The sequence below is a fragment of the Microchirus variegatus genome (genome assembly GCF_963457635.1).
Source record: "Microchirus variegatus genome assembly, chromosome: 1".
Classification (NCBI taxonomy): domain Eukaryota; kingdom Metazoa; phylum Chordata; class Actinopteri; order Pleuronectiformes; family Soleidae; genus Microchirus; species Microchirus variegatus.
Window position 1 is genome coordinate 1233964 of NC_139802.1, and position 25441 is coordinate 1259404.

General features: G+C 42.6%; 1 protein-coding gene across 4 annotated transcripts in view; it reads left to right on the top strand.

The window, feature by feature from the left end:
* Window positions 1-25441, top strand: part of ddr1 (discoidin domain receptor tyrosine kinase 1) — a 63985-nt gene that overhangs the window by 11113 nt on the left and 27431 nt on the right. For 3 of the 4 annotated variants that reach the window (XM_083888898.1, XM_083888899.1, XM_083888900.1), the window contains exons 2-6: window positions 13495-13652; window positions 16504-16606; window positions 21196-21271; window positions 23335-23487; window positions 24814-24961. In XM_083888898.1, the coding sequence (XP_083745024.1) occupies window positions 13553-13652; window positions 16504-16606; window positions 21196-21271; window positions 23335-23487; window positions 24814-24961 (580 nt within the window). In that variant the 5' untranslated portion in view covers window positions 13495-13552. Of the gene's footprint in view, window positions 1-13494; window positions 13653-13848; window positions 13896-16503; window positions 16607-21195; window positions 21272-23334; window positions 23488-24813; window positions 24962-25441 lie in introns of those variants that run through there. The other variant, XM_083888901.1, reaches the window with a different exon arrangement.

Below are 25441 nucleotides of genomic sequence, written 5' to 3' on the forward strand. Positions count from 1 at the left end.
GCACTTAAACCGACTGCTCGGTTCACTTATAGAAAGGTCTTTCAATGCTTACTTTCACTAGACAGTGAAATTACACTCCTCTCTGGCAGTTGAGTCGTACAGAGGAAAGAAGAGCTGAGGACAGTCTAACTACATGTGCCGACACGTACGAGGGTTCAAGCCCTAAGAGCCGAAACTGCGCTCCGTTTACTGTCAGTCAAAAACCAGTTTCCCGAGACGAATGAAAACAGCCTCCACATCGTGCACAGACAGAGGATTGCAGTTCACGTGGTGCAGCAAATAAGCAACTTCTCATGTAAATCACAATTGCCATGGTTTGTGCCCTCTGGTTTTTTATATACAGTATTTCACCTTTCACTGAACTTTTTATTTTGTTATGTTTTAGTAAATCCTTAGTTGTTGTTAGTGATGTTCCAGTATAATATCGCCCTATGCTACATAATCCAATACCATTGCATTTCAAAAACAAACTACCCTAGGTTGAGGTAGTTTGTTACTACCTTACTACCTAAGTTATTCTTTGTAACGGCTGTATGGTACTTACCCTCAAGGAAATACTATTCTTTAAAGGTGCCATATGTAAGAATGTGGCCAAAAACAGTTACTACATTCAAATTCAAAATACCGAGGTCTTTTAGGTTTGGTTTTCTGACATAACTGTCAACCAGTTGTTGTTCAGCAGCTGAGACTCTACTGACTGCAATGATTGATAGACGGTGGTAGGTGGCGCCACATGCCAAAACATGATTTCAAAACATGATTTGCAGTCTGCAAAATATTTTTTTTAATGCAAATATTTTGTCTGTACTGTTGTTGTTGGTGAGTTCAGTTTGTTATATGAACATTATTCCTGAGTCTCTGTGACATATTAGGAGGATTTTATGATTTATTACATAATGCACCTTTAAAGGTCCACTGTGTAAGAATTAGTGACATGTTACAGCAAATAGAGCAATCCTCCGTAATTTACCGTACATGTCAGGGAAATATGTTGGACTGCACATATGTAGAAAAGACGGTTGGTGGTTCTTCTTCATTTTTATGACCAGTTTTCTGCAAGAAAATGCAATGACTCACTCCAAAACTCATCCAGGTCTTTAAATTATTATTTCTGCCTTATCTATTGATCATGGCTAGTGATCCTCCACTACAAACTGTTTTTTTTATAGCAGCCGATGAAATTGACAACCCACAGAAGAAGAAGACGTTGTGAACCCTAAGTTCCAATCAAAGGTTCCCCAACACTTAAGAGTCATTTTAGTGGCAGCATTTTGGATACAGGCCACAAACCGCTTTATCCAAGCTTCAATGTGAAGAGTCAGTTCAAAGGCATGAGGGCTGAGACACATGACACATTTGCTCCTTCACAAAAGAATTACTTTCCTTCCTTCCAAGGTAATTGAATTACTGTGTCAGTGACGTTACAACTAAACCTTTCACAGCTTTCAAATGATTATATTTAATACCAGCATTGTTATATTTAAAATGTAAATGCTATACATGCACATACATATGGGGTCAATTATTATTATTATTATTTTAAACCTTTTATTGTATGATCCTCTGGAAAATAATGTGTCCATCACTGCTGTAGTTGTCATCAGTGCTTCCGTATTGTTCATGTCTTACTAATACAGACATCATCATCGTTTGTGAATGACTTAATTGAATGAATTTAAGCCCAGTCTTGTCTAGTCTCCCTGAAGGTTCCGTCACACCCCTGCTCTGGACCTTTAGATGATGTGGTATTGATTTGTTGCCGACATTCACACAATGTCCGATGTCCGATGCGGCATTTTCTGCAGTATCAGAGGCAGTTCTGATGCAGAGCTTCTCTAGTTTTTGTGCATAATGGAGCATCGAAAGCATTTTGAACTTTGAACTTTGACTTTGATTTTCATTGTAAAATTACTCCTCATTATGGTTCTTCACTAGCCACAACTGTGGCTCCACCTTTGACACTTGATTTGCTCTGTTTAAAGCTCCAGTGTGTAACTTCTGTTGCCATAACACTGCCAGCTTTGCGTTGCATAGTCAAGTTAAGAGTTGGAAGCAAACTATGCATGGGTGCTTAAGGCCACATTATACTTAATGCGTTATCCGGCTGCGTGACCACGGCGACCCCTCGAGCCTTCGTAGTTCTCCGTTGTGGTGACGGATACGATCAGTAGGGGTCGCTACGCAAGGTTGTTGTGCTTTTGGCTACAGTGAGCAATGGCGTTTTGCCACAGTGGCCGTTTCTCACTTTTCTGTGTCACGAAATGCAGTTTTAAGATCATTTGAGGCAAGAAATTTAGGCCATTTAGAGTCTAAACATGTGGTTTGTGTATTAAGATATGACGTATTTATAGTTTGGCAGCGACGTTGTCGGCGGTGATCAGCTCCGCCTCTGTGGACGCTCGGTGCGCACTTTTGCCGGCACAGAGCAGCGTGAGCTCGGCCTGTCCTGAGGACCAATCGCAGCTCTTGCCGTCTCCGTTGTCCCTTGGCAGAGTGACAGACGCTTAAAAAATATTTTGTGCAGCCGGAGACGACGCAGAGGGCTCTGCGTAACCTACGTAGAGCACTTTACGCAGGAGTATAAATTGGGCTTTAGTGGTGTTTCCGCCAGGCAGTGGCATCTGACTTTCCCCACACTTATCAGGTGGGCCCTGCAGAACTTTCTGGTCCATATTCCAGACATTCGCTTTCTGCTCCTGCCTTCACTCTGTCAGTTGTGACACAAAATGCAACTGTTCGAGGCAGGAATGTCACCACAGACAGGAAAACAAAAGAGAGTCGTGTGTAGCTCAGAGGCTTTAATCTGCATTGCGTGAACTCGTTTGAAAATGGTTTGATTTTAATGGACATTTGTTTATGTTTAAAAGTTACGCACTACAGCTTCAAACACCATCAAATGTCTCATCCCCTGGAAAGCCCTTTCTTCTCCTGCGTTTGTGAATCGTCTGAAACGCACTGAAACTTCCACCCCAAGAATAAACCTCTTCAAAACATCGTCCTGCCACTTCAATACACAGTCAAAACAGTGGCTTGGTGTCATTCTTTGTGAACAGGCCTATGTGGCTGTTGTTGATGAAAGCATTCTTCACTTGCCAGATCAACCTGTGGTAATCAGTCACCATTTGTCTCCGTGGGCCATGTGGACACACTCGGCAAGGCTGCGTTTGCTGTGGACTGAGGGGCCAAGTGGATCCGCCTCCATGTATAAAGCACTGTTATAGTAGCTGCATTTTAATTCATCCAGCTTTGTTTTATTCACCTTTTCACCTTTTATTTTTTAAGTGAGTTTTTGAATGAGTCATTTGATGTTGAGCATGAGCAATGTTCTCCTGGAAACATGGTCATTTTTGCAGTCCACTAGTTCTTCATTATGAATCACTGCCTCTTGAAGTCGTCCTGACGTCTGATGCTGCACTTTCTCCGTTTCCTGTTGCTCCTGTTACTCGTCCAATATCTTCATCATCCCTCGATGTCGTTACCATGTTAATAACTGACTCATCCGTCCTTCCCGCCTGCTTCCTGGACCTGTAGTTAAAGCGGAGCACAGATTTGGCACTTCCTTTTGTGGATAAATACTGTGACACACAACTATGCAATGTGATGACCAGTGTATGATCAACACCATGACTAAGCAAAGGGCACAATAGAAAACTTTACCCGCTTTAACGGTGGGTAATTATTAGACGTGTCTGTATTTTTAGTTCTAAGAGTAAGGCTCCGTCCCAATACCTCCCTTGAAATTTCCCCTTGGTTTTTGAGTGCTCTCAACCCCTCGTTGAGGGAAGTTGTATTGGGACACCACTATATGCAAATTAGCATAGTGAACGCAACGAACATGCTAACCTACGTCACATGTTGACAATTCTACCAGTGGAGCGTGCTACTATTTTCATTAAGGAAAAATACCAGCGGATCCAGCTGTTGTGTTGCCTGTTGCGTTGGCTGTGTTTGGTTTTCCTCCAACGCCGTTTTTTCTCCGTCCTCGTAAACGCTATATCACAAATGTGATTGAAATCTGACAAGTCCAGGGTATTCGTGTTCAAGTGAACGCCGGTACACACATCCAAACACTGACAAAACTAACCAGATGTAGCAAAGCAAGCTAGCTAGCACCCGGCAAACAGCGGGGCGCTCGGCGGGTAGCAGCTTGCTAGCTAGTTGGCTAGCTGCTTTCATAAATGGTCACCTATTTTCTTCAAAGCTCAACGGTCCTTTGGATGTATTTTAAACCAACATATTCCAAAACAATTTGACATTGTAACGTGCTTATTTGCGAAAATATATCACAACGAAAATGTTCCTCGGCAGACGTGGCCGCCATCTTTGTTGAAAAATATCAGCCGGCTCGCTGAATTTGCGAAGCATCATGGGTAATTTCATCTTCTACTTCTTTTTAAGCCCGCAATCGGAGCTCACTACATTTTGAGGGTTGATTATAAGGGCGACATTTTCTTTTCCCCTTGCTCCCCCCCTACACGTGAACGCACAAAATGTAAAGTAAAGCCCAATTTATACTACTGCGTAAAGTGCTCTGCGTAGGTTACGCAGAGACTCTGCGTAACCTACGCAGAGCCTGTCGTAGAGTCTCTGCGTCGTCTCTACGACTGCACGAAATATTTTTTAAGTGTCCGTCACTCCGTCAAGGGACAACGGAGACGGCAAGAGCTGCGATTGGTCCTCAGGACAGGCCGAGCTAAGCTGCTCTGTGCCGGCTCACAGTCGCACCGAGCGTCTACAGAGGCGGAGCTGATCCCCGCCGATAACGCCGCTGCCGAACTATAAATACATCATATCTTAACACACACAGCACATGTTTAGACTCTAAATGGCCAATTTCTCGCCTCAAATTATCTTAAAACTGCGTTCAGTGACACAGAAAAGTGAGAAACGGCCACTGTTTCAACAACAACAGTCTTTCTCTCTCTTTCTTTCTCGGACACCATTGCTCACTGTAGCCTGAAGCAGAACAACCTGGCGCAGCGACCCCTACTGATCGGGCGGGAAATTGCAGTGCGTGTCCGTCACCACGACGCAGAAGTATGAAGGCTCGAGGCGTCTCCGTGGTTACGCAGACGGATAACGCATACGCAGTCGGAGAAGTATAAATTGGGCTTTAGGGGAAAAATGTAGGGTTAGGGGAGGTATTGGGACAGGGTCTAAATCTCTTAGGTTACAACCTCACTAGCTGAGGGGAAGAGGTTACACTGTGTCCTGGCTTGGTTGGAAAAAAATCACACTGAAGAACATCTTAAAAGAACCAAAGTAAGTCGACTACAGTTATTTCAAAATAAGAAAAAACTAATTTGTTCAGCCCAACAGCTTACTAACACAGAGTGTGTCTTCAGTAAAAACCTGAAAACACAGTCACACAGAAACAAGTCTGTTTGTACAAAATCAATGAAAAGAACCTTGTTCGTCACAATTCAAAGTGCTCGGAGGATTGAAGAATAATTGGCACTCCCTTCCATCCAGGACACTGAGGGTAGTGGTGCGCGTGACCTACTCACCTTCCTTACACTCGGATGGAAATCCAAAACAAGTGTTGGCTCCTGGTGTCTCCCCTGTGACCGTTAGTCACGTCTAACTGAGTGCACAGCGTCTTACTCTATATCTCGCCATGATTGGAGACTTAACACGTGATCCGAGTTGGGTAGAAGAAAGCTGCTGAAGTAAAGAGTCGAGGCTCCGACGTTGTTGTCGGTTTTATGAAGTGCTTGTATTTAAGGTGTTTGTATGTGTATCGCTGTTGTGTGTGTTGTTGTTGTTTACTCACACGGCGCGTGTCAAGGCCCACACTGAGATCTTGCTGACATGCCGTTCAATCTTACAGTAAGTAAGAAAAAAACAATTGTCCTCGGATGATTAATCATCTTCAAACTTTGGCTTTCACAACATCACGATGTTAACAAATGTGGTTCTGCTGAGAAACGTGTCAACAGTTACATGGTGGATTACCAAAATATGTTGTCAATTCTTGGTAAATAAGCCAATATTTTACTTTATCAATGGTCACATCACCACTAGCACCATGTAAAGCTTTGTGTTCAGTCTGAATTAGTAAATGTTACCATGCTAACTATGTTGGTATGATAACATGGAGTGATTGTGTGTACTATACAGCAGCATCACACGGTAAACAACAGTTTATTCTTTCACTGCTGAATAGCTTTTTTTTAAGTGTTTGTGGAGCTTTACTAGCTCAATGCTGCTGTTGCCTCCATCTGACTTGTCATAATACAGATCACTTCCTATGTGCAGCACAGAGATGTAGCTGTTAGGGATGAGTACTGAAACCCAGTACTTAATGGGCCCCCGGGGCAAAATTTTAAGTACCTTAATATCAATAAGCACTGCTAACTGTGTTCTTCTTAGGGCCCACGGTTGGTGTAGTAGTTAGCACTCTTGCCTTTGCAGCAAGAAGACCCGGGTTCCTGGGTTCAAGCCCCGTTTGGAACAACTTCGGAACAAGGGTCTTTCTGCAAGGAGTTTGCATGTTCTCCCCGTGTGTGCGTTGGTTTTCTCCAGGTTCTCCAGCTTCCTCCCACAGTCCAAAAACATGCAATATGGGGATTAGGTGAATTGGTGACTCTAAATTGACCGTAGGTGTGAGTGTGTGAGTGAATGGTTGTTTGTCTCTATACGTGGCCCTGTGATGGACTGGCGAACTGTCCAGGGTGTGACCCCGCCTATCGCCCAATGTCTGCTGAGATAGGCACAGCACCCCCCGCGACCCTCTGGTGGAGGAAAAAGCGGTTGATAATGGATGGAACGGTGTTTTTACTTAGGTTTGTCTTTGGCGGATTTTTCGCTATTTACATGATCTGCTTCCTGTTTGTGCAGGAGGCGGGGATGACTACTAGGGATGCACCGATGCACTTTTTTTTCACTTCCTATCCGAGCCGATACCTGAATTTGGATCTGTCGATACCGATGGATTTAATAATTTGGCATTTCTGGTGACAATTTTTTTTTCCAGCCAAATTCATGTGACAACGGCCAAAAGCTGGCATACACCGGCTAACTTAAACCCTGGTTTGGAGCAGTGTGATTTTCGAGCAAACGGTCAAACGGTGATGGCTGGGATTACGTCGGCTGCAGCGGAGCTGATTTTCCTGGTTAACTCCTGGTCAATAATGCTGGCCTGCTAGCTGGCTGTAATCTGTGGAATGGATTTCCTGTACTGAGGTGTGCATCATTACTTCGCGTCTCACTGAGACACGCCTCCGCTCAGGAAATCCATTCCACTTTTTGCAGCCAGCAGAGCAGTCAGGGAATGACTTGTGGAGACGTTTTCAGCAGACAACATATTTGTAACATATTAAAAAGTTCTGAATAAAAAATTAAAACATTTTTTAAAAACTTCAAATTAACTGCTTTATAATATCACTGTTCCAGTTCTCCTTAATGTTACTAATGAAAAATATATATAAAAAAACTTCTTTTGTTGAATTCTTTCCCCTAAAAAGAACCATTAGCTGTACCATTAAATCCCCGGATTAATAAGCATTATCAAAAAAAGTAGCTCGTTAAAATCTTAATGATACCCATCTCTAGTAGCTGTCCGACACACTGCCGTACTGAGAAACACACAGAGTCATGCGGAGCCGATCGGCTCATTCAGCGTTGTGTGAGCTCATTTAACAATGGTTCAACCAAACAAATCTATGTTTGTCACACAGACGATGAAAGAGCGAAGAGTGAAACATGTTTGCGTTTGTACACAGTGTCTGTTTGTGATGGTGAGCTCTAAGTACAGAGCTGTGTCGTATCTGCATAATGAGCTCTGAGGACCCAGTTTGGTGAGTAAGCTTTTAATGAGAGATAAACAACACAAGGCTGGACGCCACCCACATTTTTTTTTTTAATTGAATTAAAGTGCAGCTTTTTGCAGTTATATAATTGCACAGGCTCACTTTGTGATTGCAATTAGATTAATTGTGCAGTAATAACAGTCATCGGTCACAGTGAACATGATGGAAGATATCAGTGACGGAACACAATTAAGGGACCAGGCTGGACTTTAGAAAACAGTCCTTTAACAACTCATTCAACAGCTTGGCTACTGAGAATTGTGACATTTAAATGATTTGTAAAACCACAACTCATAAAGGAATAATACTTTACTGGGAGAAATGTATGATTACATTTAGGTCCCTGTTTTACATCACCGTTGAGTGTGCAATCATGATAATGTGACTGTGAAAATGTTAATCATGATTGATGATTTCAAAATTTCCACCATCTGCAAGCTAATTTTATGTTGAGCTGACACAATGACATTGTATATGCTTTGGAAAATGATGGCAGCGATGTAGTCATACACAGTTTGTATTTAAAGGTGCCATATGTAAGAATGTGGCCAAAAACAGTTACAACATTCAAATTCAAAATACCGAGGTCTTTTAGGTTTCGTTTTCTGACGTAACTGGCAACCCGTGGTTGCTCGGCAGCAGAGACTCTACTGAATCCAATGATTGGTAGACAGCGGTAGGTGGCGCCACATGCCAAAACATGATTTCAAAACATAAACATGATTTGCAGTCTGCAAAATATATTTTTTAATGTAAATATTTTGTCTGTACTGTTGTTGTTGGTGAGTTCAGTTTGTTATATGAACATTATTCCTGAGTCTCTGTGACATATTAGGAGGATTTTATGATTTATTACATAATGCACCTTTAATAAGCAATAATTTTTTTTTTTTGATGCAGAAACACCTGATCTTTAGGTCACTACTGCCATTTTGGACTTTATAACTGCGAGAGCTGAAATGATTAATCGATGAATCGATGATTAATCGTCAACTATTTTGATAATCGATAAAAGGCTTTTTTCATGATTAAAACAAGATTTCTGATTGTTTTAGCTTCTTAAATGTGAATATTTTCTTGGTTTCTTTGCTCCACATAAACAAAGAAATCATTAAAACTGAATCATTTTGGTTTGTGGACAAGACGAGACGTTCAAGAACATCGTCATTTCCAGGTTTGACAAACACTGATCAACGTTTTTTTAACATTTTCTGAACTAAACAATTCATCGAGAAAATAATCAACAGATTAATCGAGTACCAAAATAATCGTTAGTTGCAGCTCTAATAACTGGAAAGAATAAGGAATTCTAGCTTTTGATTCCTAGAGGAGAATGAAGTGAACCACTGCCAAAGCAGTCCTGCTACTTCTTCACTCAGGCTCTCTAATTATAGAGACTCTGGCAAGCTATCTTTAATGATGCAAGGGCTGCTAACTAAAAAAGTTCTCCTGTGCTCTCGACTCCGTCCGTCTTGTCTGGTGTTTTTCGATCTGCGGGACTGATGCCGCGGCTCCTCGGAAACCTTCATTAGTCCTGTTCTTGGATTAGCCGAGACAAAACAGGAGGGTGCAGATTGGTCTCCTCCACAGTGCAGCAGGCCACTGAGCTCTAACCACAGCTGTTTGACAACACTTGACTTTTCCAGCAACAATGTTCTGGCATGTCTGTGGCCACTTTTGTTAACCCTCGCTGAAACATTTGTCTGGGTTTCTTCCCGTGGTTATGATGTCTGTGAATGTTAGATAGAAGTTTGTTCCTCTCATTGACAAAATGAGCCATGAATTGCTGTTGAGGATGTTCTTGACATTTTGGTGGTTGTTATGGCGATTGCCTTGTGTTTATGGCCCAATTATGAATTACTTGATTCTCGGCTGTTATTATGCACACACAGTTTAGTCCTGTAGGCCCCATATTTCACTGTTCTGTCATCTGGCACATGTGCACTTGGGGCCAATTCCAATTCCTATCTTAACCATCGAGCTCAACCCTTAATCTTAACTGGCCCTCAAAACCAAGTGTTGAGGGTTATTTTGTCACTTAGAAATGGGACACCCCTTAAATGCAGATACGTCTTCAGACTGTAGGGGGCAGAATAGCGCGAAAGCTGCGTCCAGTCTGTCAACTCCAAAAAAGAAGAAGAAGAAGAAGACATTTACGTCAGGATTATTTATTCTGATCCGTTTGTCAGTCAAGTTATTAGGTTGTCAGTTAGTTATAAGATGATACTCATACAAATATTCAGCTGACAGTTACCACACACCACGACTTATTGAAAAGTAAACCACAGCAAACGATCGCTTGTCCGCACCGGCCGACTATTGACAAAAGATCGTAAAATAAAAATAAATGTTACCCAACAATGACGTCAGTAATCCATAATATGGGCCTAAACTAAGATAATACAATGGTTTTCATCATTTTTATATCTCTATTAACAAATAAAACATTTGTAGCGTACTCGTTTCGCTGCTTTCGACGCCATCTTTGTTATGTCAAAACACGCAATGCATTCTGGGTAGCCCTTGCTCCCAAGTGTGGTCTTGGAAAATCTCAATATTGAGGGCGATACAGCCCTTAAACTTGTCCCACTACTTAATTTTTTTGAGAATCAGGACAGCACTTGCACTAGAGGGAGAGCATTTTTGAGATTGAGGGTTAAGGGTGAGGATTAAGTGAGGAATTGGAATTCACCCTTAGATAGAAGTTTGTTCCTCTCATTGACAAAACGAGCGATGAATTGCTGTTGAGGATGATGTTTTTTCTTGACATTGTGGTGGTTGTTATGGCGATCGCCTTGTGTTTATGGCCCAATTATGAATTACCTAATTCTCGGCCGTTATTACGCTCACACAGTTTAGTCCAGTAGGCTCCATATTTCACTGTTCTGTCATCTGGCACATGTGCACTTGGAACTCATTTGGAAGACTTGGGTATTTTTTGGCAAAAAAAAAAAAAAAAAAAAGATGTCAGCTTCTCTTTTGCTTTCCGTTTCTCTCCTCCTCTTGGAACACATGCACCGTGGATCGGTTGCGTTGTGTCTCTCATTCAAGACAGCTGCACTGGCTGGCAATCCCTGAGACCTCCTCTGTGCCCACACTTCACACACACACACACACACACACACACACACACACACACACACACACACACACACACACACACACACACACACACACACACACACACCAACACAGTGAGGCCATAATTTACTGTCTGCACCACCTCCCTCCTCCCAAATACACACACATGTACCCGTGTCATCACCGCTCTTGTTCCACCATCTCCGCCCTTGGTGTCCCTGAGCTAACTCAACTCCAATATTCACTCTTGTTTCCTTACATTCTCCCCCCCCCCCCCCCCCCCGATCTTCTGTCACTACAGCTGTGTGTCAGCTGTCGGCCTGTCCCAGTCTAGTCAGAGATGAAGCCCAAACACAGAGGGTCTACTGGGAAGCCTGGCCTGGCCCCACTGTCTTTCCCAGCTGTCACTCCCACTTCAGACTTCCACTTTTCATGAGGTTTCTTTCCTTTCTCTTGCTCCAGCATTGGCAGTCTGCCCCCAATCGGGTTACAAAGTAAAGCATGCACAAATGATGGAAGTGAAAAATGTGCTTATTTTTATGCTGCTGTGTTGGTGATGACATCTGTGCCAGAGTTATGATATTTCCATTTTCCGTCCGTCCAGACACCTGTCAAAACTATTCTTATGAACACAATATCAAGGAACTCTTCATATTTGGCACAAAATGTCATTGTGCTCAATTCCATTTTTATAAATGTACTTGGCAATATCTGAGGAAAGTTTCAGTACATATGGTGCACAAATCCACCTGGACTCAAGGTCAAGACCAGCGTGACCTGGCTCACATATCAAGTTTCTCGTGTCTTTCTTCTGCAAACCACATGACATTGTGACACCATTTAAAACAAATGTTTTGAAGGATGAAATAACAAGGTGTGGACGTGTTATATCTGAAAATGAGCATGGACAGAAAAGGAAAACGTGACCATATTTCCTGTATATAACTTCACTGTTTGACAGAGACATACAACCTTATTTCCTTTATCTTTATCATAAATGTAGACCTGCTACAAGCTCATGAATCTTCCTCAGATTGACAGCTATAGTTTGATTAAAAGTGAGTTGTTTTCTCAGGGATGAAGAAAAGTGGTGTCAGCGCCATCATCATCATTCTCCTCCTCCTCCTCCTCGGGCCTCATCACTGCTTGTGACTGGGTTCCTTTTCAGTCGATGGACTCTACTTACAACTTGCATGAATGATAATTAAGCTTAATCAACACTTCATTAAAAGATTGGTAACAAAAACTGAACACTAATGGCTCTACAAGGAAGTATTTGCATTTGTGCTGCACTGGCATATTGTGTTTGAGTCTCCGTTAAATCAAAACATTCTCTTAAACCCACTGGGTTTCATTTGCCCAAATCCAGCTGTTTTTTTCTCTTTTTATTTATTCCAAGTTAGCATCTTCACGTGGGTGCTCCGAATATACGCTGTCCTATCAATGGTTTGAAGTCAATATTCTGGAGAAACAATTGAATAGAAATAGAACATAGAAATTCACAAATTTCACAATAGAAATTCGCAATTTTATTCATCCACGATTCTGAATTGATTCATAAACTTCATAAATCGATTTTTAAAAATGTATTTAAAAAAAAAAAAATTTTAAGCTTCTATTTTGAAAAAACACCAGTTTGTGTTACTTGTGTACAGTTTATTTTTGTAACTTCTGGGAGAAAAAGGCGGCTAGCCTAAGCTTTTATTTATGCAAGTGATTTTCTTGTACAGTAAGTAAGTTTTTATTTGTTTCTAAATCAACTGGCCATAAAATCCTCCTAATATGTCACAGAGACTCAGGAATAATGTTCATATAACAAACTGAACTCACCAACAACAACAGTACAGACAAAATATTTGCATTAAAAAATATATTTTGCAGACTGCAAATCATGTTTATGTTTTGAATTCATGTTTTTGGCATGTGGCGCCACCTACCGCCGTTTACCAATCATTGCAGTCAGTAGAGTCTCAGCTGCCGAGCAACCACGGGTTGCCAGTTACGTCAGAAAACCAAACCTAAAATACCTCTGTTTTGAATTTGAGTGTAGTAACCGTTGTTGGCCACATTCTTACATATGCCATTGAATTGAGAATCGTATGAATTGAATCGGTTGAATCGAGAATCGGAATTGAATCGAATCGTGAGCCGCCCAAAGATTCACATCCCTAATATAATGTGACACATTGTTATGCACAGATAAGGGGAAATGATGTTAACATCACTGTGATGAATTCCACTGTCTTCAGTTACCAAACTGCTGGTACCGTCTGTGGAGGCAGTAAAATATTGTGTCACAGCGTTCTGCTGCCAGAGAGAAAAACAAATTGGGGTGTAAAAGTGGCCTTTGTAACACAACTTTGTGCTTGTTCCCCTGGAGTCTGACTCAGTCCTGAGCTCAGCATAAAAAAGGATGAGAAAACAAATGAGTGTAAGACATGCTATGGGAAGAGGCGCTGATGGAAATTGTGTTTTTTTTTGTGAGCTCAACACCTCAGCCCAAACTGTTTATTGCATATTACAGTATATTAGTTTAGTTTCTTATGCAGTTTCAGCAGACAGACAATAATCCTAAATCACACATCTTTCTTTCTGCAAACAGGTATGCCTGTGGCTATCAGTGTGTCTCCGGACAGGTAACCAGGTGTGTTGCTGCCGTCATGGCCTCGCCTTCCCTGCGGCTCTTTCCCGTCACTGTGGTCACAGTCCTGGTCGTGCTGGTGTCATCTTCAGAGGAACATGAGTGGCATTTTAACCCAGGTAGGATTCCAAATAAATACAAGCATGCAACAAAAACTACACTGTGATGGAAACACTGTTTGTTTTCCTAGCCCCCGAAAAACTTTGAAACAGCTTGGCACATTTCAAGGTTGTTATTTTTTTTATTCCCACCTACTCAAACTTGGCTGCATTATACATCTTTCCCCTGCTCTTGTCTTCCTGTCCGTGGGCACAGCAACTATCTGTTCCACTCTTCGACATTCTCCTCGCATTCTCAGATCGGTAAGGCTCATTCTCCATCCGCTATCAACAGGCTATCCTGTGTCCTGTCCCCCCCGTCTGCCAGCCAGTCATGTGTAATAGGAGAATGAGGTCCCTCCCTCTCTGGCTCGTCAAGACCGCTAATGCACAGGCAGCTCATGAAAGTGTCCGTCAAAATGTCAGGCGAAGGGAGCGCATGGGTTCAGTGAATGTGAGCCGAGTAGGTGTAAGCAGACATCAGCCTTCTCACTGCAGCAGTGAGACTGTAAACGAGAGAAAACGTTTGCCTGCTGTTTTGATTATATTTGCTGATTGTGCGGTCTGTAAATCAGGTTTGAGAGGCAGTGAAAATGTCTTGTTTTGGTCAAAACAAAAGTCAAATATATTCAATTTATGTTTTGAAGATCAGGGCAAAGGCACGGAAAAAAGAGAAACTGGAACCAGTGAATCGACAGCTGATAAATGTATGGATTAGTTGACTATTAAATAGTTTGATACTAAATTTATTCTTGCTGTCAAATCTTAGTTAGTCAGGATAGATAGTGATCAATTCTTATGTAACAAGTTCTAGAACTAGAGCTGCAACTTACGATTATTTTGATATTCGATTAATCTGTTGTTTAAAGGTGCATTATGTAATAAATCTAAAGCAACTGGCCATAAAATCCTCCTAATATGTCACAGAGACTCAGGAATAATGTTCATATAACAAACTGAACTCACCAACAACAACAGTACAGTCAAAATATTTGCATAAAAAAAAAAAATCTTATGTTTTGAAATCATGTTTTGGCATGTGGCGCCACCTACCGCCGTCTACCAATCATTGCAGTCAGTAGAGTCTCAGCTGTAACGTCAGAAAACGAAACCTAAAAGACCTCTGTATTTTGAATTTGAATGTAGTAACCGTTTTTGGCCACATTCTTACATATGGCACCTTTAACACGTGGTCCATAAAAATCAGTGTGAAATAATGATGTCCTCAAATGTCTTGTTTTTGTCGACTGTTTTTGTCAACTGGTTTGGATGGTCAATGTTGTTGTTAGCTTGTTAGCAGGCTGGTTAGCATTTCTCCTGCTGTGTTACATCACGTCAGTAGCACAGCTGCAGACTCCTGTTTAAACCAAAGCGTCAAATCGTTGAATGATTAATGTGATTTGAAGAGGTCACAAGGAATTTGTAATTGTGAGAAACAGTTTGAGATATTTAAAGTGATCAAGTGGTTTATCAGTCAGAAAAAGAAAGATAATCAATCATGTTTGGCTGTAGCACAATTCAAAAATGTTGTGGACTAATTGTCTGTTGACCGACCCGCCGCTTTATGGACTTTCTGTTACACTAGATCGATGTCGCACAGTTGGAGATTTACGATCCACACCTTTTGTCTTCTTGAAAGAACTGAATCAAGTTTGACATCGAGTGCGGAAAAGGTTTAGTGTGTGGGATAAAGTTTTATGAAAAATGACAGCAGGAGAAGGTGAACGCAGAGGACAGTGGGAGGGAGGGAGGGAGGGAAAAGGATTGCAGATGACATGGTGTTGACTGGTGATGTGTGATGATGGTGATGATGACGACGATAATAGTGATGTAATGAAACGAGCACCTGTCCACAGGGCCGAGGATTAACTGTATCTATGTGTGAATTGTGCGTATGTGTTTGTCTGCTGCACCCGTTTGGGTTTTCAGGGTTTGTCATGCAGCCCCACATTCCTGTGTGCTGACTCAATGACAGAAAGTGAGTTAGACCCCCGCTCACCCCCCCCCCCCCCCCCGCCTCTTTCTCACACCCTCAGCCCTCGCGTCCATATCACTGTCAGAACCCCTTTCCACTTTATCACTCCCCAAACCCTCCCTCAGCCTGTCGCCTCCCATCCCTTCCTCCACCGCCTCGCTCTCCCTGAGAGAGCAGATACCTGGGTCATTGGGTAATTCCTGCCTGGGACCATGTTATCTGGATCACTTGATAGCGCTGCTGCTGCTGCTGCTGCTGCTGCTGCTGCTGCTGCTGGAGCAGAGTCAGTGCAGATTACATCTGAAACATGTTGAATTTGCCCTTCATTTCTTTCGCTCTTTTGTTCCCCTCCCCGCTAATCCCGGGGCCGTGGTAACCAGAACGGGGGCAATGAAGGATTATCGGAGTCCTCAGGAAGTTGCTTACGTGTGACGCAGGAAGCTCATTGGAAAGAAAGGTGTAACCTCAGAGGAGACGGAGCGTAGCGTCTGGCAGGGTTTCCATATAAAATGTGAGCATGCACTTTGAGATGCATATGGGTTTTAACGACCGTTTGATGTAATCTCTGATGGCACAAAGACGATATACTGGAATAAGTGATGCAAAACACACTGCCATTTCGTTTAACACGAACCTTTTAGTGCAAATGATCCCTGAGAGATTCTGTTGAAAAGGGGAGAATTTAATGAACAGTTAAGTATTTTTTTTTTTGTCTCCCTCCTCTTTGTGTCTGTGCGGGTTATGAAGCATGACGTCTGGAAGGTTTCACAAAGATGACATGGCCAGGGACGACTGCTGACGTCATAATGGAGATGTTTCATTCTGACATGTACTTTATATCAATGAGAAAGTTGCTCACGTCTGAATCCGGTCTCTCTCTCTCTTTTCCCCCTGCAGCTCAGTGTCGTTACGCCCTGGGGATGGAGGATGGCACCATCCCAGACTCTGACATCACTGCTTCTAGTGCCTGGTCAGACTCCACTGAGGCCAAACATGGAAGGTTGGTCATGCATGTGTATGAAAAGTCATTTGATTGAGTTCACCAGGTTTTAGCTCAGTATTTACTGTGCCATGTATTCAAAAATGTGATGGAGCTTTATCATACACCCTAATCAGAGCAGTTAACGGTTTGTGCATATCGCAACCAATTGAATCTTGTGGCAGTCTCCATGAGTAAATTGTATTATTGTTGTTGATATATACATCCCTGACTAGGGCTGGGCAATATGGCCTCAAATCAATACCACGATATATTGAACAGCTCACCTCGTTAGCGATAAATGAACGATAAGTTTGAAGTTGCTAAATGACGTCGTCGCCTAATTTGCATATCTGACCAATTTGCCTGATATAAGCATGTGCACTCAAAAGTCTCCAATAACACCAGAAAGAGTCGGGAGATTTGTCACGAGTCGCTTTTGACAGTCACGAGGAGGAGTCGAAAAGTCGAAAAGTCGGCAGATTTAGCGCCTCTTTCCCGTGTTACAGAGGGCGTGGAGTCACGTGACTACACACACTGTACACGTCCGAGTGTCTTAAAGGGACATTAACATACCGGTAGAAAGTCTACCTACACACACAGCCAAAAACAACTTTTGTTTCCTTGAATTATCGAATATATCGATAACGACAAAATGACATCGATTATCGTCGTAAATTTCAATCTTCAAACTTGTACTTGGAGTGTAAAAACTGTATTGTACACTCAACAAAAATATAAACGCACAAAGAAAAACAAAGTAGTTATTGTTATGTGACAAAACAGAGTAACTATCCAAAAATAACAGTACAACTTTATCACTAAAGTGGCTTTAATTTGCGAGCGTTAGGATCAATTTCTGCTGGTCTCCTGTGAGGTGGAGACCCCGGTGTGGTCGACGTGCTCGGAGATTCACATCCAGCAGGTGGTTCACGTCCGTCTGTCATGCTCCATGACTCTCCTGAGATGAAATACTCAATCTGAGATTGTAGTCAATAGGAGTGGCCGAGTGACACTGGACTACTGGGTTTGAGCAAAACAAATCCTTCCATGAACAAATGTCATGACGTTCTATTAGGCCTGTCACGATAACACATTTTGCTGGACGATAAATTGTCTCAGAAATTATCGCGATAATCGATAATATTGTTGTTCTGAGATCATTAGCGACTCAGCGTTACTAGAGAGAAGTAGAAGGAAGTTTCAGCGCATGCGCGCGCTCCTGGTGTTGTTGTATGGCAGTGCTTCACAGCGCCACCTAGCCACCTGGCATGCATACTACATCAGATTTCACACACTTAAGGACCAGAGAGAGAGAGAGAGAGAGATACGGGGAAAACAAAAAAGCATGCAAATGGCATTTATCGCGGCCAGAAAAATGATCGCAATAATTTTAATTATCGTGCGATTAATTGATTTATTGAATATCGCGACAGGCCTACGTTCTATTTTGGTTCACCATTTCATTTCGTTTGTGCGTTTATATTTTTGTCGAGTGTGTGTGCAACTTAACAAAAGAGAACAGTGATTCACTGTTACACTGTACAATCAGTAACCATAGCTACTTGTGATGTCACAGTGTGCTCACACATCCTAAAGTGCACGTCTGCATAAGAAACCTGATAGGGCCATTTCCTGGTTCATGGAGTACTTACTTACAGAGCCCGACCTGAATCCAACCGGCGTTCTGCTTTTTTTTTCTGTCTGAACCCGGACCCTAATGTTCTTAATGTATAATGTGGGTTTTTTTTTGTGTAACCCTGTCCGTGACATGCCACTGTTACCATGGCTACTGCTCGGTTTCTCCGTATCCAGACGATGTGCAATATAAATAACCATCAACATGCACAAAGAGGCAGGGTACAAGAGCGCATGCAAAATAAATATTTATATATATATGTCCAACAGATGTGGTCAGGCTGACCCAGCTAACAGTTGATCCAGGTCACAGTTTCAAAATATTAGTCCAAACCAACCTGGCCAGACCATAAAGTAATAGATGCCCATATTTATTTTACTTTTTTTTATTGTGGCAGTCATTGGATTGTTGAGATATTGTGCCGTGCAGACTGCACACACACACACACACACACACACACAAACGCATGATACCGTGCAATAACAACATGACTGACATAAATGAATGCAGACATAATTGGTTTTCTCTTTATAGAGAAATGAAAGAGAGCCAAACAACACCTGGACCAGTAGAAAGTGTTTCACATACGTCACAGTGTGGACTGATGCGTTTGTCAACCAGCCTTTTTTTTTTTTTTTAAATCATGTTGGCATCCTTTTAAAGTGGACCTAGACCGGAAGTTCCAATTAACGCTGTTTTTTAGTGTGTATTTGCGTCATTACCTTGTTTACGAAGCCCTGAAGTTTCAAAACAGACAGTTTTTGGTGAGAACAGTGAGAACGCTGTGTTTTATTGTAATCTCAGGCTCAGTGAGATCTCTAAAAAAAAACGGTCAGGTTACGTAAACAGCATTTCTCCTGAACAGCAGATCGTCCTGCTCCGGGCACTAGTCCGGGCACATCCGGTTGCGTACATTGAACCGCAGAAGAAGAATAACGTCCGTTGTGGAGGTGTTTCACGAGCGACAGTGTCTTCTGACTCTGGGTCTGACTCTGGGTCAAAGGTCGTCAAAGGGACTGAGGCGGGGAGTCGTGAAGAAGCTATTTTTAAACACTGTTAAAACAATGTTTTGATAATGAGTAGCAGTGCATCCACCGTTCCAGACGGGGGAGCTGTGCTTCTGAGAGCTGGTGTGCTGATTATGTCACTTCCGGGTATTGGCCAATCACAAGACAGTTGGGAAGGCTCTACACTGGCTGGCCAATCACAACACAGTCTGTCTTCTGGGTGTGAGATTTATGTCTGAAACACCGCGGCTGAGGAGAGCGTCAGTAAGGAGAGATTTCTATCGGCTCATTTACAGCAACTAAGGGGTTTTTGAAAACAAGTTAATGTTTGTAAGTAGACCTCCATAACTAACATATATGTGCAACAGGACCACTCTATGTGAGCTTCTGACTGGCAGCAAGGTTACAATCACAGGAGTGTGTGTCAGTGTGTGTGTGTGTGTGTGTGTGTATTCATTTTCCTCCACTGGTCTGTTTGGCTGGGTCACTCTCTTGGCTCAGTTTCTGTCCATGTGGAAGTGATTATTTTCCCCCTCGCTCTTTTAAAGATGCATCAGGGAGACTCTGGGACGGAAAGAGAGAAAACAGTGGACATTAAAAAAAAAAAAAAAAAAAAAATAACTGAGAGGTGGATCCCTGCTGTAGTGCATTGACAGTTGGAGAAAAAATAATTCTGGACACGGTGTTTGAGGGAAGGTGCTGCTGTGTAAAAGTCAGGAGTTGAATAAAGAGCAGGTCGTTTTGGTTTTCACTGTAGTTGCTGCTGCTCCGGGACAGTGAAATCTCAGCCTTGTTGGCAGCGTGGTGGTGGTGGTGGTGGTGGTGGTGCGAAGGAGTGGGGGGTAAAAGATGGAGGGAACGAGAAAACTGAGAACAAGCGCAGAGGAATGAATTGTTGGCTGGTATTTAGTGGTGAAGCAAAGCACAGACAGAGAAATGGGAGAGAATGAGGTGCTTGGCAGAGCAGCAGAGCTGTAATGTTAATCCTGCTGCCTGGTGCACATTGGACTGAAGTCGGCCACATTCCTCTTCTCTCCCTCGTCTTCTTCTTCTTTCCCTGCCACCGCCCTCCGTCACAGTTAGCGCTGATGTGTTGATAATATCATCCCGTGGTTGCGGCAGTTTCCGGCAGGGTGATCTCACCCGTCGGGCGATGAACAGAATTTATTGAAATACCAGGGCCACTGTCGGCGGCTCCGAGTTGATGCGGTGATTTGTTTTGGCGGTCAGAGCGGCAGCTTTCGCTTTTCAGAGAAGCCCCGCAGTGGTCAGGGCATGGTTGCGGCCTGGCATCTGTTTCCAAAGCTCCTTGAATGGGCCGATCCAACATCACACGCACACACAGCCAAGCCTGTGGTCTTCATGTGGCCACTGTGTGGTGGTAGTATGTACTTTTCTTCTCAGGCTGGATTGAAAAAGGTCACGGCGAGTGAACGTGTTTTAGTGGTGCACGTGTGTGGTCGTGGCCGCCCGGTGGAGCTGTGAGTACGTACACATCCTGACGTCCTTCACCGGCTCTAGTTTGGAAGAGCTTGCTATTTTTTTCTCTACTTCTTTCTTTTCTTTTTTTTTTTTTGCTTTATTCACAAGCTTAATGTGTTCTCTGTGTTTTCCATCGAAAGGATCACTCTCTCTATTACCTACTGTGTCTTTAACTGCAGCCAAGTGCATTTTTCCTCATTCAGCCCCATTTATATGTTAATATCTGTGAAATGTAATATACATAATGATAGAGGGGAGTCAGACTGTCTGTATTGACTTCTAATTTTTACCTTTGCATGATGCACTGTGGGGTTTCCTGCCCTCAGTCTTTTGTGGCTGCATTTGTATTTTTGTGATGGAATATTCAGGTATGGAAATAGGATTTAGTGAACTCAGTCGTATTTCTTATTTCTTTTTTTTTTTATGTTATTTTTCTCATTTTACTGTTCCATTTGAAGCTACTCTCTTTCTGTTTCTCCCAGGTTGAGTAAAGCGGAAGGAGATGGAGCGTGGTGTCCTGCTGGATCCGTTTACCCCAGTGGATCAGAATACCTTCAGGTCCGACGTTCACTTTATTCCCATATGTTATGATTTATTATTATTGAACTGCAGCCCAGCAGATGAGCCTCTTAGCCACTCACCGCTACTCTCTGACACAGAAACTTAAAGGGATAGTTTGGAATTTTGGACATAAGACCTATTTTCCATCTTAAGCCCAATTTATACTTCTGCGTAAAGTGCTCTGCGTAGGCTACGTAGAGACTCTGCGTCGACGCAGAGACTGTCGAAGAGCCTCTGCGTCGTCTCCGGGTGCACGGAATATTTTTTAAGTGTCCGTCACTCCGTCAAGGGACAACGGAGACGGCAAGAGCTGCGATTGGTCCTCAGGACAGGCCGAGCTAAGCTGCTCTGTGCCGGCTCTCAGTGCGCTCCGGGCGTCCTGACAGAGGCGGAGCTGATCCCCGCCGATAACGCCGCTGCCGAACTATAAATACATCATATCTTAACACACACAGCACATGTTTAGACCCTAAATGGCCAATTTCTCGCCTCAAATTATCTTAAAACTGCATTCAGTCACACAGAAAAGTGAGAAACGGCCACTGTTTCAACAACAACAGTATTTCTCTTTCTTTCTCGGACGCCATTGCTCACTGTAGCCAGAAGCACAACAACCTTGCGCAGCGACCCCTACTGATCGGGCGGGAAATTGCAGCGAGTGTCTGTCACCACGACGCAGAAGTATAAATGCTCGAGGTGTCTCCGTGGTGACGCAGACGGATAACGCATACGCAGTCGGAGAAGTATAATGTGGCCTTTAGCCGGTGTGATGGAGACGTCTGGAGACGTTTTCAAGAAATTTCATTCAGTTCTTCTAGTTGCCGAGTTCTCTGGTGCTATGGCTAGCGCAAGTCAATGGTACACGCTAGCATGGCGTTAGAAACACTCATACCGACTCCACAGTGCACCCGAGGTTAATCAATTAAAACACTGGACTATTGATGTACACATCTGTGTTGATAGAATATTTGAAACAAAACTAACCTCGCATCGCATGAATCATCCATTTTTGAGGGACTACTTTCTCAGCAGCGGCGGAATTTTACATCCCTCTCGTGCAATTCTTCCTCTGTATATTCAGGCTTGTACAGGGACGGTTGGGTTTGGGTGGGGGAAAAATCCTCATCAGAGTCTTCAAAAGTAAGAATTCTCCAAAAGTGGCAGTTTTTGTTAGATTGAAGAAGCTCGCACTGCAGGCTACTCTGTGTGTAGCAATGACAGCAGGTAAACAAACTATTATAGATCCGGTAACTTATAAGTGCTAGGTGATATCAGTCCGCCGCTGCCATATCCTAACAGGAAGTATGACATGCTGCTGCTGCTGCTGCTGAGACATAAATCCTTCAAATTGCAAGGTTGGTTTTATTTCAAACATTCTATCAACACAGATATGTACATCGATAGTCTGCCGTTACAATCGATTTGCCTCAGGTGCACTGTGGAGTCGATATGAGTGTTTTTAATGCCATGCTAACTTGTACCATTGACTTGCGCTAGCCATAGCATCAGCGAACTCGGCAACTAGAAGAACTGAATGAAATTTCTTGAAAACGTCTCCATCACACCGTCTGAGTTGGAAAATAGGTCTTATGTCCAAAATTCCGAACTATCCCTTTAATATGCAACCAGAGCAAAGACAAAAGTCCATCATAGTTCTCTGATGTACTCGGTAACTTCCTGTTCATTCCAGTTGGCATCACTTTCCTCATCCCTGCATCAGCTCATGTTCTGGTTTTTTTGAAAGGATCATTTATTCACTGACCAATATAGCAATTATAAAGTTTTTCCATGATTTAGTTGCTGACTGTTGAGACGGCGCCAACACTTCATATCAGAGATACAGTAGCTGTCAGAATATAGAGATATTTAACACCGATTTTACTGACAGCAGCTCTAGTAAAGCTTGATAATTATGTGCATACAGCCACAGATATTTGCTGTGATTGATATAATATGTCACTTATTTATAATGATGTGTTGCAGCTTGTTTAATCCAGACCTTTTGACAGAGCAACTGTCAACAGTGTGTGTTCTTATGAAGTATTATCTGTTTCCTGTAGGTCGATCTGCACAAACTCCACTTCCTGGCTCTGGTTGGTACTCAGGGTCGTCATGCCGACGGGCACGGCCAGGAGTTTGCTCGCAGTTATCGACTCCGCTACTCCAGAGATGGAGTGAAGTGGATCACCTGGAAGGACCGCTGGAGCCATGAAGTACGTTTTTTTTTTTTTCTTTTTAAATAATTTACTACAGAGTCTAAGCCAAGTTGCTCCCCCTGTGTAAATAAAAAGTGATGCTTCGAAACATTGTTAAATAATTATACATAACAAAAAATACAGTCTCTATTACCGATAGGAAACAGTTTTAGAGACTGTGGCTCTTGGGTAAAAAAACATAACATTAATTGCAAATGATTACATTATTCATCTGAATGAGTTGTTATTGTTATTGTTATTATTTATTTAGAAAGGTTTGGAATTGTTCCAGTTAAACATTGTTAAGCAGCATTTCTTTTTATGTAATAAAAGCCTCAACCTTGTGCAGATAGAGACACTTCTTCCTGTTGTGTTTCAGCTCTGCACTGTATCACTACACCGTCGCCTGGGATTGGAACCCTCAATCCCTCGAGAGGGAGAGGGAGTTATTTTTTGAGCACGTTGTAAATATTCAGACATTTAATTTGAATAAAGGCTGCTCTCACTCCATCTTCAGTCCTTATTTAGTCCTTAAAGGTCCAGTCAGTTAATTGATTTAAGATTTAGGGCCAATTCCAATTCCTATCTTAACCCTCAAGCTCAACCCTTAATCTTAACTGGTCCTCAAAACCAAGTGTTGAGGGTTATTTTGTCACTTAGAAATGGGACACCCCTTAAATGCAGGTAAGTCTTCAGACTGTAGGGGGAAGAATAACGGGAAAGCTGCGTCCAGTCTGTCAACTCCAAAAAAGAAGCAGAACACATTTACGTCAGGATTATTTATTCTGATCCGTTTGTCAGTCAAGTTATTAGGTTGTCAGTTAGTTATAAGATGATACTCATACAAATATTCAGCTGACAGTTACCACACACCACGACTTATTGAAAAGTAAACCATAGCAAACCATCGCAAAAGATCGTAAAATAAAAATAAATGTTACGCAACAATGACGTCAGTAATCCATAATATGGACCTAAACTAAGATAATACAATGGTTTTCATCATTTTTATATCTCTATTAACAAAAATACTAAATTTGTATCGTACTCGTTTCGCTGCTTTCGGCGCCATCTTTGTTATGTCAAAACACGCAATGCATTCTGGGTAGCCCTTGCTCCCAAGGGTGGTCTTGGAAAATCTCAATATTGAGGGCGATACAGCCCTTAAACTTGCCCCTCAACTTAATTTTTCTGAGAATCTGGACAGCACTTGAGATTGAGGGTTAAGCGAGGAATTGGAATTCACCCTTATTTTTGTCTTAGTCTTCAAATTCTGTTATAATAAACAACAGGGGAGAACAATGATGGAGTGTATGATTAAATATTTCTACTTCTCTGCCCTAGGTGGTGTCAGGCAATGAGAACACCTATGAAATTGTGCTGAAAGACCTTGGCCCTCCTATTGTGGCCCGCATGGTGCGCTTCTACCCGCTGGCTGACCGGGTTATGAGTGTTTGCCTTCGAGTGGAGCTCTATGGTTGTGTTTGGGATGGTAAGTAGGCTTCTGTTCCTCTGTGGTTACTTAGGTATTCATAGTCTGCATACAGTAAGGCATGCCGTCCAGATCTGCATAGATCAGATCACATTTCACTCGGTGAAGTTTGCGATCGCGGCGGATTTACTCCCATATCACACTGGAAAAGGAGAGGTTTGTTCTATGGTAATGATTACAGTGATGCGTTTTTTTTTGCCATACATCCCTTGCATCAGTTTGAGGAATTGCATCAAATTTATAGTCTCAGTGGAGTTTGCCTGGATAAAAGAAGCCACACGGTGATAAATGGGGTTGGTCTCCCTGTTTCCCGGAGCACAACTCTGACTAACTGTGTATTTATGACTTGCTCACCTCCTCTGCTCCCTCAGACAGCATCGGGCTGCCTGTAAATCAGAGCTGTCACCGAGGCTAAAAGCCCCAGTTTGTGGTTTGTGTCTTTAGGGAAGACCGTCTCTAAAATATGCTCTCGTGTGGATT